General features: G+C 37.9%; 1 protein-coding gene across 5 annotated transcripts in view; it reads left to right on the top strand.

Moving 5' to 3' along the window:
* ppp1r12a (protein phosphatase 1, regulatory subunit 12A) overlaps nucleotides 1-15,477 on the top strand; it is a 59,130-nt gene extending 43,653 nt beyond the window's left edge. The window contains exons 10-24 of one of the 5 annotated variants that reach the window (XM_082168199.1): nucleotides 580-801; nucleotides 925-1,013; nucleotides 1,210-1,326; nucleotides 3,408-3,554; nucleotides 4,380-4,493; nucleotides 4,583-4,729; nucleotides 5,542-5,632; nucleotides 6,522-6,701; nucleotides 6,794-6,956; nucleotides 8,493-8,620; nucleotides 10,071-10,133; nucleotides 12,585-12,601; nucleotides 12,762-12,867; nucleotides 12,958-13,062; nucleotides 14,230-15,477. In XM_082168199.1, coding sequence (XP_082024325.1) covers nucleotides 580-801; nucleotides 925-1,013; nucleotides 1,210-1,326; nucleotides 3,408-3,554; nucleotides 4,380-4,493; nucleotides 4,583-4,729; nucleotides 5,542-5,632; nucleotides 6,522-6,701; nucleotides 6,794-6,956; nucleotides 8,493-8,620; nucleotides 10,071-10,133; nucleotides 12,585-12,601; nucleotides 12,762-12,867; nucleotides 12,958-13,062; nucleotides 14,230-14,352 — 1,812 coding nt within the window. In that variant the 3' untranslated portion in view covers nucleotides 14,353-15,477. Of the gene's footprint in view, nucleotides 1-579; nucleotides 802-924; nucleotides 1,014-1,209; nucleotides 1,327-3,407; nucleotides 3,555-4,379; nucleotides 4,494-4,582; nucleotides 4,730-5,541; nucleotides 5,633-6,521; nucleotides 6,702-6,793; nucleotides 6,957-8,492; nucleotides 8,621-10,070; nucleotides 10,134-12,584; nucleotides 12,602-12,740; nucleotides 12,868-12,957; nucleotides 13,063-14,229 lie in introns of all 5 variants that reach the window. The other 4 variants (XM_082168198.1, XM_082168197.1, XM_082168201.1 and 1 more) reach the window with 4 other exon arrangements.
* The last annotated feature ends 7 nt before the right edge of the window (nucleotides 15,478-15,484 follow it).

The raw sequence follows: 15,484 nt of genomic DNA, 5'->3' as shown, positions 1-15,484 counted from the left end.
GTTAATCGAAGGTATTAGCTTTTGTAGTGGTCAGTCCACATTATTTAAACTTTTTTTTTAAATAATCATATTTGACTGCGGAATTAGTTGTGGATAAACTACATTATTCATGATGCTGTACAGAAAATTCCACCAATCAGAGAGGCGAAACAAGCAAAACACATCCCTAAAGCCTTTAAGTGCACCGCCTTGTACCTTTTATATTTTTGTCAGATTTTCAAAGTTTGTAATGTTATGATTCACCTCATTGCTGGTTGGCTTGGTTCATGACTTAAAAGGCTTTAACAAAGACGTTTTTGAATTCCCTTTTGGAGAAATGAATGGAAATAATTATTCCGGAACCAACGCCGCTGAAAAAGGCAGCCACTTTTGCACTCTATTGAAAATCATTGAAAATATGAAAAATATCAAAAGGTTTCCCAGCCCTGCGGTCCACTGCTCCCATATGTATGCCCTGCTTTGACCTGTCAAGCTGATCCGTGTTCTCTGTTCTCACACCCCTTGATGCACTCCCAAAACGATCTAACTTTTGTTTTCCACCCCCCATCCTTTCTTTTTTTTGTTCTTTCTCCTCCTCAGGTGACCACACCTACAGGGAAGGTGTCTCCTAAAGAGGATGAGAGGAAGGATGAGTCTCCTGCATCATGGCGTCTGGGCCTGCGAAAAACCGGCAGTTACGGAGCACTGGCAGAAATCAGCACAACTAAAGAGGCACAAAAAGAGAAGGACACAGCTGGGGTGATGCGCTCGGCCTCCTCTCCTCGCCTCTCATCCTCACTGGACAATAAGGACAAGGAAAAGGTCTACTAGAATTTAGTTTTGGGGGGAAAGAATCCTGTTTTTAATTGGAAAGTTGGAGCAGTTTGCGTTTGATTCTTGAGTTCACTTTATAGTCTTGTTTCCTGTCTTCATTTATGTGCACAGGAAAAGGAGAAGACACGCCTGGCGTATGTTGCTCCATCCATCCCGAGGAGACACGTTAGCACATCAGACATCGACGAAAAGGAAAACAGGTAAAGAAAGGACACATGCTGTTTTGAGAGCACCTCCATGTTGTGTGAAGCACAAGCTCAAGTGCAGCATGGTTTTGTGGCTTACGCAGCATGTTCTCTACTTAGAACGATGTTCTGATAGAAGTAAGCTAGTCGAATAGATTTCAAGCGTGGTTCTCTGGATTCGGAGGTACTACTTCTAGCTTGTGGTTCTCAGGGATTCGGCTGCTAGTCTGGTACGTAGCGGCTCATACACCAGGAGACGCTGGGAAGAAGACCTGAAGAACAACGACGGAACGGCCTCACAAAACAGAACCTCCAGCTATCAGCGCAGGTTAGCTTTTTACCATAGTAATAATATTCATTTGATCGCCTAGCGACTGAGACTAGTAGATCGCTTCTTCCTGCTGCTGCTGCCTGAGATGATTCTAGCACCTTTATTTTCCTGTCCAGCATTTATAGCAGCTGCTGTCGGCTTGCGTTTGTGTATGACGTTTTGCCTGCGATTCGATCTTATCTTAATATAACATGTCATAAACTAGGTGTAAGTACTGTAGTTTAGAAACATAACTAACTAACTAACAGCTAACTTGAGTAGAACTGCAGAAGTGCGTTAATCTCGGCTCACTGACATCGTACATTCTTTTAGATGCTCTTTTGAGCATGATATTCATCTTCCATCATAAGCATATATTACACAGAGGTTTTCAAGCTTTTTACTGCCAAGATCCCACAAATATGACGAATATAAATTCCTTAAATATAAAGGCACCTGTATATTTTCATGTATATAGACACATTTTGTGATCATATAAAATGTTACATCTCTATTTACACTACCGTTCAGAGGTTTGGGAATTTTTTTTTCTTTTTTTAAAGTAGTTAATATTTTTTATTCAGTAAGGATCCATTATATTTATCAAAAATGACAGTGAGACTTTTACATTTGTTAAAAAAAAAACTTTACTTTCTATTCATCACAGATTCCTGAAAAAAATTATCAAGATTCCCACATAAATATTAAGAAGCTCAACTGTTTTACACATTGATGATAATAATAAAAAAAAAATTCTTGAGCATTAAATTAGCATATTAGAATGATTTCTAAAGGATCATGTGACGCTGAAGACTGGAGTAATGATGCTGAAAATTCAGTTTTGCATCACAGGAATAAATTACATTTTAAAACTTATTCAAATACAAAACCGCTTTAAGTTAATTTTTTTTACTATATTTTGATCAAATAAATGCAGCCTTGGTAATCATAAGAGACTTCTTTCAAAATCATTAAAAAATCTTTCCGATCCCACACCTTTGAACGGAAGTGTATGAAGTCATATTATAAAATCAAATCTGTATTCAGATTAAATTTTTAATTTTTTATTACTGTTGCAAACCAGAGCTGTAAATAAAACAAAAAATTATTAATGAATATTCGAATGATTTTCGATTAGTCTTTAGACAGCAAAATGAGACATTATTTAAATGAAATGTCTTAAATTATTTCATTAAATATATTTTGTTAATAATTTCAGTTAACAGCCTACCTTTAAAACTAGATTAAAGTCGCATCTCTTCAGCCAGGCATTCATATAATCCTACAGTTCAAACTACAATCCGGCCTCTAGCTCATAAATGCCAGAGGAGAACTGGCCCCCGACTGAGCCTGGGTTCTCCCAAGGTTTTTTTTTCTCCATTAGGTCACCTGATGGAGTTTTAGGACACCATTAGGTCACTTGATGGAGTTTTTCGGTTCCTTGCCACTGTTGCCTTTGGCTTGCTCAGTTGGGGATATTTTGGGGATATTTAATTTAATTTTATCAATCAATAAATTCCTCTTGAAACAAACTTTGTTGTATTATTTTAATTTAATACTGTGAAGCTGCTTTGATACAATCTGTATTGTGAAAAGCGCTATACAAATAAACTTGACTTGACTTGACCTTTGACACATAAGAATACATTTTAGTCAAATTTATTTTGAAAACCCTGGTCTAAAATGAGCATGACTGAATTTGTGCTGCCTGGTTTGGTTTCAGACTCTGACCCCCCCAAAAAAAGCATGCTGAAGTGTTAGATCTTTATTTTATAAAGCATGCAAATGGTTTCTAGATAACGAGTAGGTTTCCGTTTTTATGTCCAGGGAAGTTATTGATGGTATTTGATGATTTATATCCCAAAATATGACTTTATAAGAAACCAATCTCCCCTCCCCCACCCCACCCCCCCCCCCCCACAAGGGAGTCAGTGCTTTAGACATATGTGTAACATTTTGTCTATGTGTGTCTGTTTTTGTGTGTGTGTGTGTGTGTGTGTGTGTGTGTGTGTGTGTGTGTGTGTGTGTGTGTGTGTGTGTGTATGTTTGTCCGCTCCCTGCTAACTCACCTCTTTCACCCCGCCACTTCCACACGGCAGTACGTCTCACACGCTAGCGTTAGGCCGCACGTCTAGCTCTCGCGACCTGCCCGCCAAATCCTCCTCTGCCTCCAGCCTGGAACCTAACAACTCTAAAGCCTGGCAGCAGCCTTCCTCCTACTACCAGTCTTACAGCATTCACCGCAGGTACCTGCCCGAGCACCGCCCAGCAAACGCACACACACTCCATGTCCTCCATGAGTCTTTGCTTTCCCCACATGTAGCTTCTTGCCATTCTTACTGTCTGGTGATTTATTTGTCTATGGGGTGTATAGTTTTACACTATCCATTAGAATAGACTGAATATATATATTAGTGCTGGTCAATATAATAAAAATTCACAATGTATTCGCCACGGTTGACGAGATAATTATAATTGAGTGGTGAACTGTGAAATTTCAAAATACGATTTAAGAAATATTCAGTTAAATATGACCTAATATAACGTAAACATTGAATAAAGATACAAAGGCAAAAAGATGCAAATAAAAAGTAAACCGTGTTTGAAGTTAAATATAGAACACTGTCAAAAGTTTAAAAACAATTGAATTTTTTTATAATGCCTAGTCCTAATTGTTGTTTATTTTATTCATTTTAATTTGATTTGCACATTATTGACCTGGCTTTTGCTTTGCTTTGCTTTGCTATGATTTGTTTTTGTTTTTTGTTTGTTTTGTTTTAGTTTGTTTATTTATTTTTTTGCGTGTGTTTTTCTTTGGTTTGGTGTTTTGTGCACTATGGACATTGCTCAGGTTTTTCGGAATAACGGGGAACTCGTTCCTGTTTTCTCTTGTGGTGGTACTTTTGACTCTCTCTCTCTCTCTCTCTCTCTCTCTCTCTCTCTCTCTCTCTCTCTCTCTCTCTCTCTCTCTCTCTCTCTCTCTCTCTCTCTCTCTCTCTCTCTCTCTCTCTCTCTCTCTCTCCTCTCTTATCCAATGCTTTGTCCACTGACTGTTGTATGTGTTACCGTAGCAGCTCATTTGGAAGGAGGCAAGATGATGCTTTAAGTTCCACTTCTTCTGCCACTTCCACAACAACGACCTCCTCCGTTACCTCACCGACAGGACACCGCAGCCTGCTGTCTAGGTACGAGCACACACACCTCTTTAAAATTAACTTACAAACTAAACACTCAAGAGTTGGTTGTGACAGTGAAATGTGTTGATGCGTAACAGGTATTGGGCCGAGGAGTACGCGGACAAGGAAAAAGAGAAGGAGAAGGAGTCGGCTGCGGTCATCCCCACAATCAACACTGCAGCCACCACCACTACCACCTCCACTACTGGAACTATACTGGGCTCTGACGGACGAGAGAGACGCAGGTACACACATGCACTGCAACATGGCATCATTGAGTGTTTCTGCTTTTTAGCACCATTTGTTCTGGATGCATTTTTACCATTTTGTTTATGTCCATTGTGATTTAAAAAATAAAATAAAAAAAGAGACCAGCCAGCTCTGATTTGATTTGAAGCAAAAAAGCTGCATTTTCTTTGTGAAAACATAAAAATGTATTAAAACGTATTGTATCTATTTAGGACATTTAACTTAAATGGATAATTTATCCCCAAAAAATTTACTCTCACCCTCACATTATTATTAACCCATATAACTTGCATTCATATACAGAACACAAATTATTTTTCATTTATTGTAAACCATATGAATTGAGCAGTTTAACTCAAGTCTTCTGAAGAGATCACTTTAAACGATGAACAGATTTAATTTAGGCTTTTATTCACACATAAGCCTTGATCAACGCACACGCATAGAGCTCATCAAATATGGTAACAATGATATACAGAAGTTGAATAATAATTTAATAAATCATTATTAATAATAATAATTTAAACTTGAATTGAGAAGGTATACTAGCCATAAATATTTAGACGCAACGACACAATATATGTTTTCTTCATTAGATATTTTTTTTGGTCTTTTATTTGAATTCTACATGTCAATATTTAAATTAATTTAAAATAATGCATCATGTTCCAGTTCCTGTCTTATAAGCACTGTCTTATTTATTCCCCAAAGCCTATTTTTACTCCTATTAAACTTGCCCTGAAGAGCCCCAACGAAAGCACTTGTTGCTTCAGCTGTGGGATTTAGTTTCTTTGTGTTGCGTCTGTAGATCATACCTCACCCCTGTGCGTGATGAAGAGTCTGAGTCTCAGAGGAAAGCCAGATCCAGACAGGCACGGCAGTCCAGGAGGTCCACACAGGCAAGTCTAGACTCTCATCTAAACACCTCTGCAGGAACTCTCTCTAATAATAGACTGAACCACAGTGCGCTTTACAAATCATTCGTTGCGAGATTTTAACGGTTCTTGCTTCAAATTTTTAGCATTGAAGCTCAGGATGTGCTTACTGGAATTTATTGCATTCTGAGCTCTGTGATGTGACACGGATTTATGGGAGAAATTGAGAGGAAATTGAGTCTTTCCTTTGTAAAATTAGACCATGTTTCATCATTAGTTGTGACTAGGGGCTCTAAAAGCTTGTGGCTAAACAAAATCATTACCTGCTTTTAAAAAAACTAAATTATATATTACATAATCATGTAATGCCTATTTTGCCTATATTTGCCTATGAATTTCATTCCTATAATCCCTAAAGGAATTAAATACTTTACAAGTAAAAGATCCTTCATCTTGGTTATATTTATATATATTTTTATTTAAAAAATTTTTATTGGGATTTTACCTACATATAATATTAATAATAAATGATAAATCATCTTTATATTATATAACACTTGAACTAAAACTAAAGGAGAAATAGGTCGTAAATGTGATTGGATAAAGTTAAGCTGTTTTAAATTGGAAATGCACTTCTGTGACAGTGTCAGCTCATATGATTTTATTAATATTAATCAAATAATATTTCTTATTATTGATATTAAATAAATATTATTATATAAAACTATTATATTATTATATTATTTTATATTTTCTTACAGTATCACAGTACCATAGTGCCCTGCCCTGGTTCTTATTAACGTAATATGTTTGTATATATCTGCAGTTACAACAAAATTACATCATTATTTAGGTCATTTAGCAGACTCAAAAATGAATGACATAATTTGAACATTTTTACTTTCTTTTTCAGGGTGTGACCTTGACTGATCTCCAGGAGGCGGAGAAGACCATCGGTCGCAGTCGCCCCATACGGCCTCGAGAAGACGAGAAAGAAGAGAAGGAAAAACAAGACAAGGAGAAACAGGAAGAGAAGAAAGAGACCGAGACCAAGGAGGATGACTATAGGTCACGCTACCGTAGCTTTGAGGAGGTGAGGAAAACTCACAGGGAACAGGACAGTTTTAACTAGCATTTTTTGCGTGTGTTTTATATCACACGAGTGTCCTCTTTGTTGTCCTCCAGAAGTACCGGACCGGCACCTTGGCCTCGACCACCACGGCCTCCTCCACTCTGCCTTCTTCCTCTGGCAGCTCGTCTTCTCTCTACAGCTCCTCCTCTCTGAACCGGCCAAACAGCCTGACCGGCCTCACTTCAACCTACCGCTCCACACGTGACACTGAGAGAGGTACACACATCCGGGTCTCGTTTCATCCCAAAAAAAAAAAAAGATAACTTTTTATTCATAACAATAATGAAGTAGCCTGTTGTTGGAAAATGAAATATTTATTACGACATGCCATTTTTAAGACGAAAAAAAAAAAAAAAAAAAAAAATTATATGTACTGTTCCAAGCACTGCAAATGCCCTTAATTGTCATGGAAAAAACAACAGCTGTGTGTCACTTTAAGTAGAGTGACATGGCACAGGAAGGAAAAATGAGTGATATGGTTTTGTGACGCTACAGGAACTGGCATACAGACAGGGACTTCCTTTAGTATGGCTGCAGACTGACTAAGCCAAACTTCAGGCCGTTGAAAATCTTGCGTTCGGTAGGATTTTTTTATGTTTTTGAAAGTAGTCTCTCACCCAAGCTGCATTTATTTGATCAAAAATACATAAAAACAGTAACATTGTGAAATATTATTTACATGCAAAATAACCGTTTTTTATTTTAATATATTTAAAAAAAATTATTTGTTCCTGTGATGTAAAAGCTGAATGTTCAGCAGCCATTACTCTAGTCTTCAGTGTCACATGATCTTTCAGAAATCATCAGGGTTCCTTAAAAAGTCTTTAATTCCGTTTGATCAAATTTAAGGTCATGAAACATCTCAAAAATCTTAAATGATATAACAAAAGTCTTAATTATCCATTTAAGAGGTCTTAAATTTGGGGGACAGTAAATCAGGAATCACGATACGGCCTAATGTGTTTATTAAACTTCTAAAAGCTATGACGGAATGAAATAAATGTGGTTCTACAGGCTCATGGTTTCAGAACCGTTTGCGATTTAAATGAATTCTGCACATTCATGGCAATCGATTGCTTTTGATCTACTGTTGATGAATTGACTGTTTATTTTCTGTTTTTTATATTGTAATGTGTTCATGTTTTTAAGTGTGAATATTTAAGCTCCTTCATCTGATAAGCAGTATTACATTCTTGTTGAATGTCTGCCCCAGCCTATTTAATCAAGTAAAAGAATCTGAGATGCATGATTTATTTAGAGATTTTATGGTTTTGTTCTCTAGGGACTTTAATTTTATTTAAAAAAACTCTGCAGATACCCTGAGTCATTCTAATATGCTGATTTGGTCAAGAAAAATTTCTTAACATCACAGTTGAAAACAGTATTGCTATTTTTTCTTTTCTTTTTTTTTTTACTTGAATATTAATCTTTTGTCACATTCATTCTTTCCACAAAAAAAAAAACTAACAAAAAAAAACGTACTGACCCCAAACTTTTGAACTGTAGTGTATTTGATTTGACATGCTCCAGCTTATATTAGTTACAATTAAACCCGCTAGCCTTCATAATAATAATAATACAATTTATAGTTTCATTTTTGAGATTGATTTTTGTTCCATTAGCTCAACCAGGATTAAGTCCTGGAGCAATATCATTCCCATAAATAAAATGGGGGTTTCCACCAGTGGTTTTTGCATATTCATAGTTGCTCATTTGTACTCATAAACAACCATGTGTCTGTTTTCTGACCAGAGTATGATAGAAAAGAAAGAGAGGACGATAAGGACAATGAAGACAAGTCGCAGCCACGCTCTATACGCGACCGCAGACGACCTCGAGAGAAAAGACGCTCGACTGGAGTGTCCTTCTGGACCCAGGATGTAAGAAACTCTTGCACATAAAGCGCATACAAATCTCACTCTGTATGGACTCGGACACAAAAGACATAATGTGAGCTTTACAATCAGCATCCAAAACTGTTTGCCACCAGCCACAAAACTGTTATGGTTCTAAATATATAAATATATCACATTATTACACGACTCTCTGGAATACTTAATTCTGATTAGTCAGTTGCAGCTAGCCAGAAAGTAAACCTACCTGACAGCTGGTCATTATCTCAATTTTATGTTCACGCCAAAGCATGTGTGTGCGTTTGTTGATTGGCAACTGTAAATTTTGGACTGTTTACTTTTATAATATAGTTGGAATCTGGGTAAAACTTTACAATAAGGTTCCATTAGTTGGCATCGGTTAAAGGACAAGTTCGGTATTTTACACTTAAAGCCCTGTTTTCAGATAGTTTCTGATGAAATACAATGGTTAAGATTGAAATTTGGACAAATGCTGCTGTCCCGAGAATTTTAGCTTTTTCTGGTAGCACCCCCCACCTATACAACGGTTGCATAGGTGCACTGGAATAATCGTTCGTTTACAAAGACGTGAAACTCACCGAGTGGTCAGGGGTGTTCACTGATATGCTCACACAAAAATCGCTGCAAAAGATGCTTTCAAACAGGTGTTTTACCATTCGTTGTAAAACTGTGGACCTATTTTTCCAAACGCGTCACACCCGTACATTCTTCCGTTGAGAGCTTGAATAATAGACTCTCCAGCCCAGTTGGTGGTGATAATCCACCTTTGCCAATTGCAAGCAAGCCACTGGCATTTCATTGAATACACAGAAGAAGCAGAAGAAGAAGCGGCGGAGTAATACCGTAAAGGTGCTGCGGTCTCACAGCACGTCCAATACAAGTCAATGGAGTTGGACAAAAACTACGATAAAACCTGTTGGAAAGCATCTTTTGCAGCGATTTTTGTGTGAGCATATCAGTGAACACCCCTGACCACTCGGTGAGTTTCACGTCTTTGTAAACGAAAGTTTAATGCGTTTTAGGAAGGATTATTCCAGTGCACCTATGCAGCCATTGTTAAGGTTGGGGGGTGCTAACACAGAAACCGAAAATTCTCGGGACAGCAGCATTTGTCCAAAGTTCAATCTTAACCATTGTATTTCATCAGAAACTATCTGAAAACAGGGCTTTAAGTGTAAAATACCGAACTTGTCCTTTAACAAATATATTGCTTATTGCTAGTTAATGCATTAGAGTATTTATTCATCTTTATGTTAGTTATTAAAAAACAGCTGTTTAATATTAGTTCATGTTAGCTCAAGTCCATTAAATAATATTAACAGAAACAACATTTAATTTTAATAATGTATTTGTAAATGCTGAAATTAACTTCAACTAAGATTCATAAATGCTCTAGAAGTATTTTTCATTGTTAGTTCATTGTTAACGGAATTTGAAATGTGTTTGTATGTTACAGAGCGACGAGAATGATCCAGAGCACCCATCAGACTCAGATGGCAGCACTAAAGGAGAGCCTCAGGTGAACATTAACTCACCCACAATGCATCTGCCAACACAAATGTACCAGTTCGACAAACGCTCAGTTCAGCTGCTTATTGTGTTGGACTGTTTTTGAAGGACTTTGAGGTTCTTCCTCTGCCCAGCTACTTTCACCTTGTATAGTCAAAGAACAGTTTGACTTTCCTTCATGTTTGGCATGACAAACAATTCACTGACATAACTGTGTGTCTGCTGACTGCTGACCCCACTCCTCCCTCTCCAACTTCCTGGAATTGTCCCAGCAGCATCAGTTCTCTTATAGATGAAAGTCGATTCACAGCCCGCAGACTGTCACCTATTACAGGAATAGTCAGCGAGCAATTCCTAGCTGCAGAAAATCACACTTACAGCGATAAGAGAAAATACGTGGCTAGTCACATGAGCCGTGTTTAGTGTGTACTTGAGCTGTTAGTTGTGTGGCTGGGGTGATATTGTGAGTCTAGCAGGGGATAAGATAAATATCCTGCGTATCCTGTGCCAACATGATCCTGGAACCAGATCACACGCAGTTGGGCGGAAAACTGGGAATGAGTCATTCAAAAGTGACAATTTATTAGAGTCAGGAAGATAGAAATACAAAGAGTAAGACAAAGCTTTGTTGTTGACTGCTGGGTCAGTGGATGAAGAATAGGAAACAGCTTTTTGCATGTATGGAGAGGAAGAAAACTCAGCTGACACATTAAAACACTTTACCAAGTGCACTTGTTACAGCATCTCATCCATGTTTAAATATAGCTCAGATATGGCCCAGTACAGCTAAAGATCAGTTCTTGCTTGAATGGTTCCAAATGATAAGTGTTCAGAGAGCCGCAATATGAAAGAAAATCTAATGAGGTCTATGGGTTCTTTATGAGACAGCTGTTTTTTGTTAGCTTAACAGCACACATTTCCTCTTAGTGAGCTCGTCTGCTTTGAAAAGGAAGCCATGATACAAAGCTCAGTGCTGCAGAATGCTTCCAGGGCAATCAGCTACAGGAAGTTGGCTGCACAGTTACACGGGTCTTTGCCTGAGAGCTTCTCTCAGCCCTTATATCAGTCCAAAGTTTCCAGCCTTCAGCCAACAATAGCACAAATGAGAGAAACGGTTATGTTTGGAATGGAATACTGTCCGTGAGTTCAATCTTGACTAAATTATTTAAAAAGTTTTTATCCTGTAATTACATATGACTGGAAACATGATTGAAATTCGTCTTTTAGAATATTCTAGAACTCTAAAAAGGAGAAAATTGTGGTTAAAGATCACAGTTAATTATACTACCGGTTCATTTGCACAGACGCATTAAAGGCCGTCTGTCTGCTTTTAAGCGTCTGTTGGCTTCGTTTTTTTGGTGCGTTCCGCACCGTTGGCTCTAGTCGGACAACCTCTGGGTGTTTTGAGCAGATTCATCACGTTGAATCCGCGTCGGGCCGACGGTGAGAGAGAGAACTCCGGCTGTTCAGCTTAGCGAACGAGTCAGTGCACAAGAATAAAAGCAAAAGCGAGCAAAGTCGCCAAGATGGTTCCGACTGAAGGCTGTTCTAATTTTACATCATCTTACCTGAGCATTCGAATATTTTTTCATAATAACATAAGCCGACTGGAATGAAGAAAGTGACAGAACACACATGCTAGTTGACAGTCACCTTTAGTCCTTTTGGTGTGTTCAAGTGCAGTAAGCTTTTGCTGCCGTTAGTTCTTTGACGTCGGCTTGGCGTGTCCCGGGCTCAAGTCTCATTACATTATGGCATACTATATCTCTCATCTTGAGCGGTGTTGTTACTAAATGGTAATACTTCTATGCATACAGAAAATTTGCATCGTGCACAATATGCATACTGCATAGAACTTTCTTTCAAAAATAATTGGTTAGTATGCCATTGCCAATCCAAACTCATTCCAATAGCCTGTGTTTGCTCTGAGGCGCTGGGGAATAAGATCAGACCCAGAGGTCTTGGCTGCGGATCAAGAATTCATGGAGAAAAGCCCAAGCAGGGCAGAGAGGTCTCGGAGCTCAGAGAGAGGAAGAAATAAAATGAGCGGAGGAGGCACGATGACCAAAGTCCTTTTACTTCCACTTTGATAAATGTGACACTCGTGTTGAAGTTGAACCTTTTGAAGCATGACTCTTATTAGGGCAAAATCAAATGGATTACGCCCAGATGTCTTCAAACGCGTCCTTTACTGTAGAGCGGTAAATGATAGATTGCTGACCCGCACAGACTCTCATTAAATAGCAGCATTAAGCAGGCCATCAGAGCTGGGAATGAGAGCGTCACAATCCATCCCAGACTAATTGATAATCTGCATTCTAGACGCTCTGATAGGCTAGACGCTAGACAAACAGACACACTAAATGCATTATGAGCATGTGATTGATTAACAGCAGGTACAGACTTTGTAATAACTTCCCTCTCTCTTTCTCCCTCCCCCTCTATCTGTTCACATCCATAGAGCGACAGACTATCCAGGTATGTATCCCAAAAAACACTTTGTCATTAAGTGCTTAACCATGTCTTTTTAAAATGAGCTAAATATACTATATACATTCATGTTTATTATGGAAACAGCGGTGAATATTTGAAGTAAGCATCCATTACCCCCCCTCAGGAATGACCCTCTCTCTACTAGCACTTCCTCCACTGACCGTTACGAGTCTTATAGTAGCCGCGGCTTTGGGGAGAGCCGGCGGCCGTACTCGCGCATCGAAAGAGACGACACCACTGATTATAAGAAGGTACAAACATTGCGCTGTATGATTACGCCCCGTTAAATAACAGTTTCCTTACGGTCGAGTGTTTACTCAACATGCTCTTTCCGCTCGCAGCTTTACGAGCAGATTTTAGCTGAAAACGAGAAGCTGAAAGCTCAGTTACGCGATACAGAACTGGAGCTGTCAGACCTGAAGCTGCAGCTGGAGAAAGCCACACAGGTGAGTTCCTTTTCTGAGAGAGTTCTGTATATGCCTGTATATCATCTGCACTAAAAGCTTCAGAGGTCTGTTCACACATCTGTTTTTTGGAATAAAAACACTAAATCGCACAACAACAAAAAAACACAAGTGATCATTTGTTTTCAGTTAATTCACTGACTTGGTCATATTTGTATTTTATTTTTCATTTGAGCTCCTAAGAATCACCCATTTTTTTCCCCTTGAATTTTTAGTGTCATTCTTTAACACTGAATAATACTTTAAAAAATAAAAATAATACTGTAATTTCAGTACTATTTAGTTGGATCAGACAGGGTTGCCACAGTCATGGAAATTCTGGAAATATCAGTGAATTTAAAATGATGATTTCCAGGCCGGGAAGAGAATATAAATGATTGTAATCTAAAATTAAACAAACAAATAAATGTATACAGTAGTGGCCAAAAGTGATTTCCGGAGGGGATACTTGTTTTCAGTTTGATTTTAGTTTGATTATACCATCAGGAAATTATTGCTATTTTTAAATATTTTAAATGAGGGGAGAACAAAACACTAAACTTGGTCAATGTATTTATCTGGCAGAATTATTTGGTAAAAAAATGCAAAGAAAAAAAAAAAGCTCACAAAAAAAAAAGTATACATTGACTCCAACATAATCAGTTATTAATATTTCGCTGGTTCTGTTGTTTTTGCATGTGTTTGTAATTTCTTGCCAAATGCCAAAAAAAAATTATATTTAAATAATGGGGGAAGATGTTAATATTCCTAAGCCGGACATCACTTTTTGCATCACTGTACAATTCTTAATTCAGTGTTTTTTTGGGATAACCTATGAAAACCTCTCCAACCATTTAGTTTAGTTATTGTTTAATGGTAAAATTGAATGTAAAAATGTATACCATCATTTGAATACTGTTGCACCGTTTCATTATGAAAAACCTGGAATTGTCAGGAACTTTTCTATTATGATTTCCAGGCTGGGAAAGAATATAAATGAATTCTAATTCTAAAATAAATAAAAAATGATATTTCTATTTTCATATTCTACATTTGTATTTAATATTAATAATAATAATAATAATGCAACGTCTGGAAATCAAAAAATGTCATGCAAACCTTGATTGGGCCTCAACACTGCTCACCTGCTGTATTTTTTTTTTATTACAGAGGCAGGAGCGCTTTGCTGATCGGTCACAGCTGGAGATGGAGAAAAGGGTAAAAGCAACTGTTACGTTTTCTGTTTTAATGTATCGAATCATCACTCTCCACCAAGTTAATGGCAGTGGATGAGCAGGTGTACTTCACACTAATGCAATGGTCATCTTTGGATCAAGGATCCTTTATGGATTAAGTCACATATCAGCAAATCTCAGCTCAAATGCTGAGATTTTGGAGATGTTTAAGAACTGCTCCAGATAAATGCTGAATTCTGTATCGGCCAAACGGTTGGTAACTGTTCCGCACTGGTTTATGTCTGAAGGTTGCAGCCAGGTCTCAGGCTCAGCTGGGTGCTTTGGGTAACGTTTAACCTGAATTGAATGTGTTTACAGCTCTGCTAGTGGCTGAATCACATGCCTCTCACAGCCCCAGGGGCTTGGAACCAAACCCCATCAGCCAATCACAATCCCTCTTTCACTTCTTGCCTTTAAGTCACAAATGCAACACACCTTTCTAGACTTGTACAAGTGAATATGCGTCTCATGTGAGACGTAGAGTATGGTGTGGTTTCTCTTTCGAACATTGTATCTGCATGTGTGTGAGACATCGTCTGTGTGAAAAAATCTTTTTAAATTTGTATTTGCATCTTAAGTGCAGTTTAATTCATAGTTACATCTGTTTACAGTGAGTTATTCCTCAATGTCCAGTCATTTTCTCTTTCCCTGAATTGTAGTACACATGCCTGGACCATACAGAACGTTCTTTTTAACTAAGATAATTAATCCATAATTATTACATATAGTACATATATTTATTTGCATTATTTTGATTACACTATAGACCTTATGCGCCAGAGAAACGAGGGCGCCGCCATCTTTAGAATATTGTCTTTGAACGTTTTTGCAGTCGCTCTGTATATTTCTATGGCGCTGCTGTCCAGGAGTAATTAGCTTTTGAAGTGGATTTACTTAATGTAAAGTTAACGAAAGTTATCATGAGGAATGTAATGTTTAAAGCAGATGTCTTAACAAATGTCAGTCGACCGGGAAGATTTTAAAACGAGCCGTTCATTCATAAATACGTAAGATCGCTGTGAAAATACAGACCGGAAGTCAAAAGACAATGAGCGCAGCGCTGAAAAGGGGCGGGGCTACATAAGGTCTATACATGCAAGTAACTTGTGTAAGCATGAATAAGTCAGACTATATTTCCAGCTTTTGATCAGCTTCACTAAGCAGTGTGTGGTTCCCTTCACTTTGTTCAA

The sequence above is a fragment of the Leuciscus leuciscus genome (genome assembly GCF_965113295.1).
Source record: "Leuciscus leuciscus genome assembly, chromosome: 4".
NCBI lineage: Eukaryota > Metazoa > Chordata > Actinopteri > Cypriniformes > Leuciscidae > Leuciscus > Leuciscus leuciscus.
The sequence above is the reverse complement of the archived record's forward strand: the minus strand, read 5'-3'. Positions and strand labels throughout refer to the sequence as shown.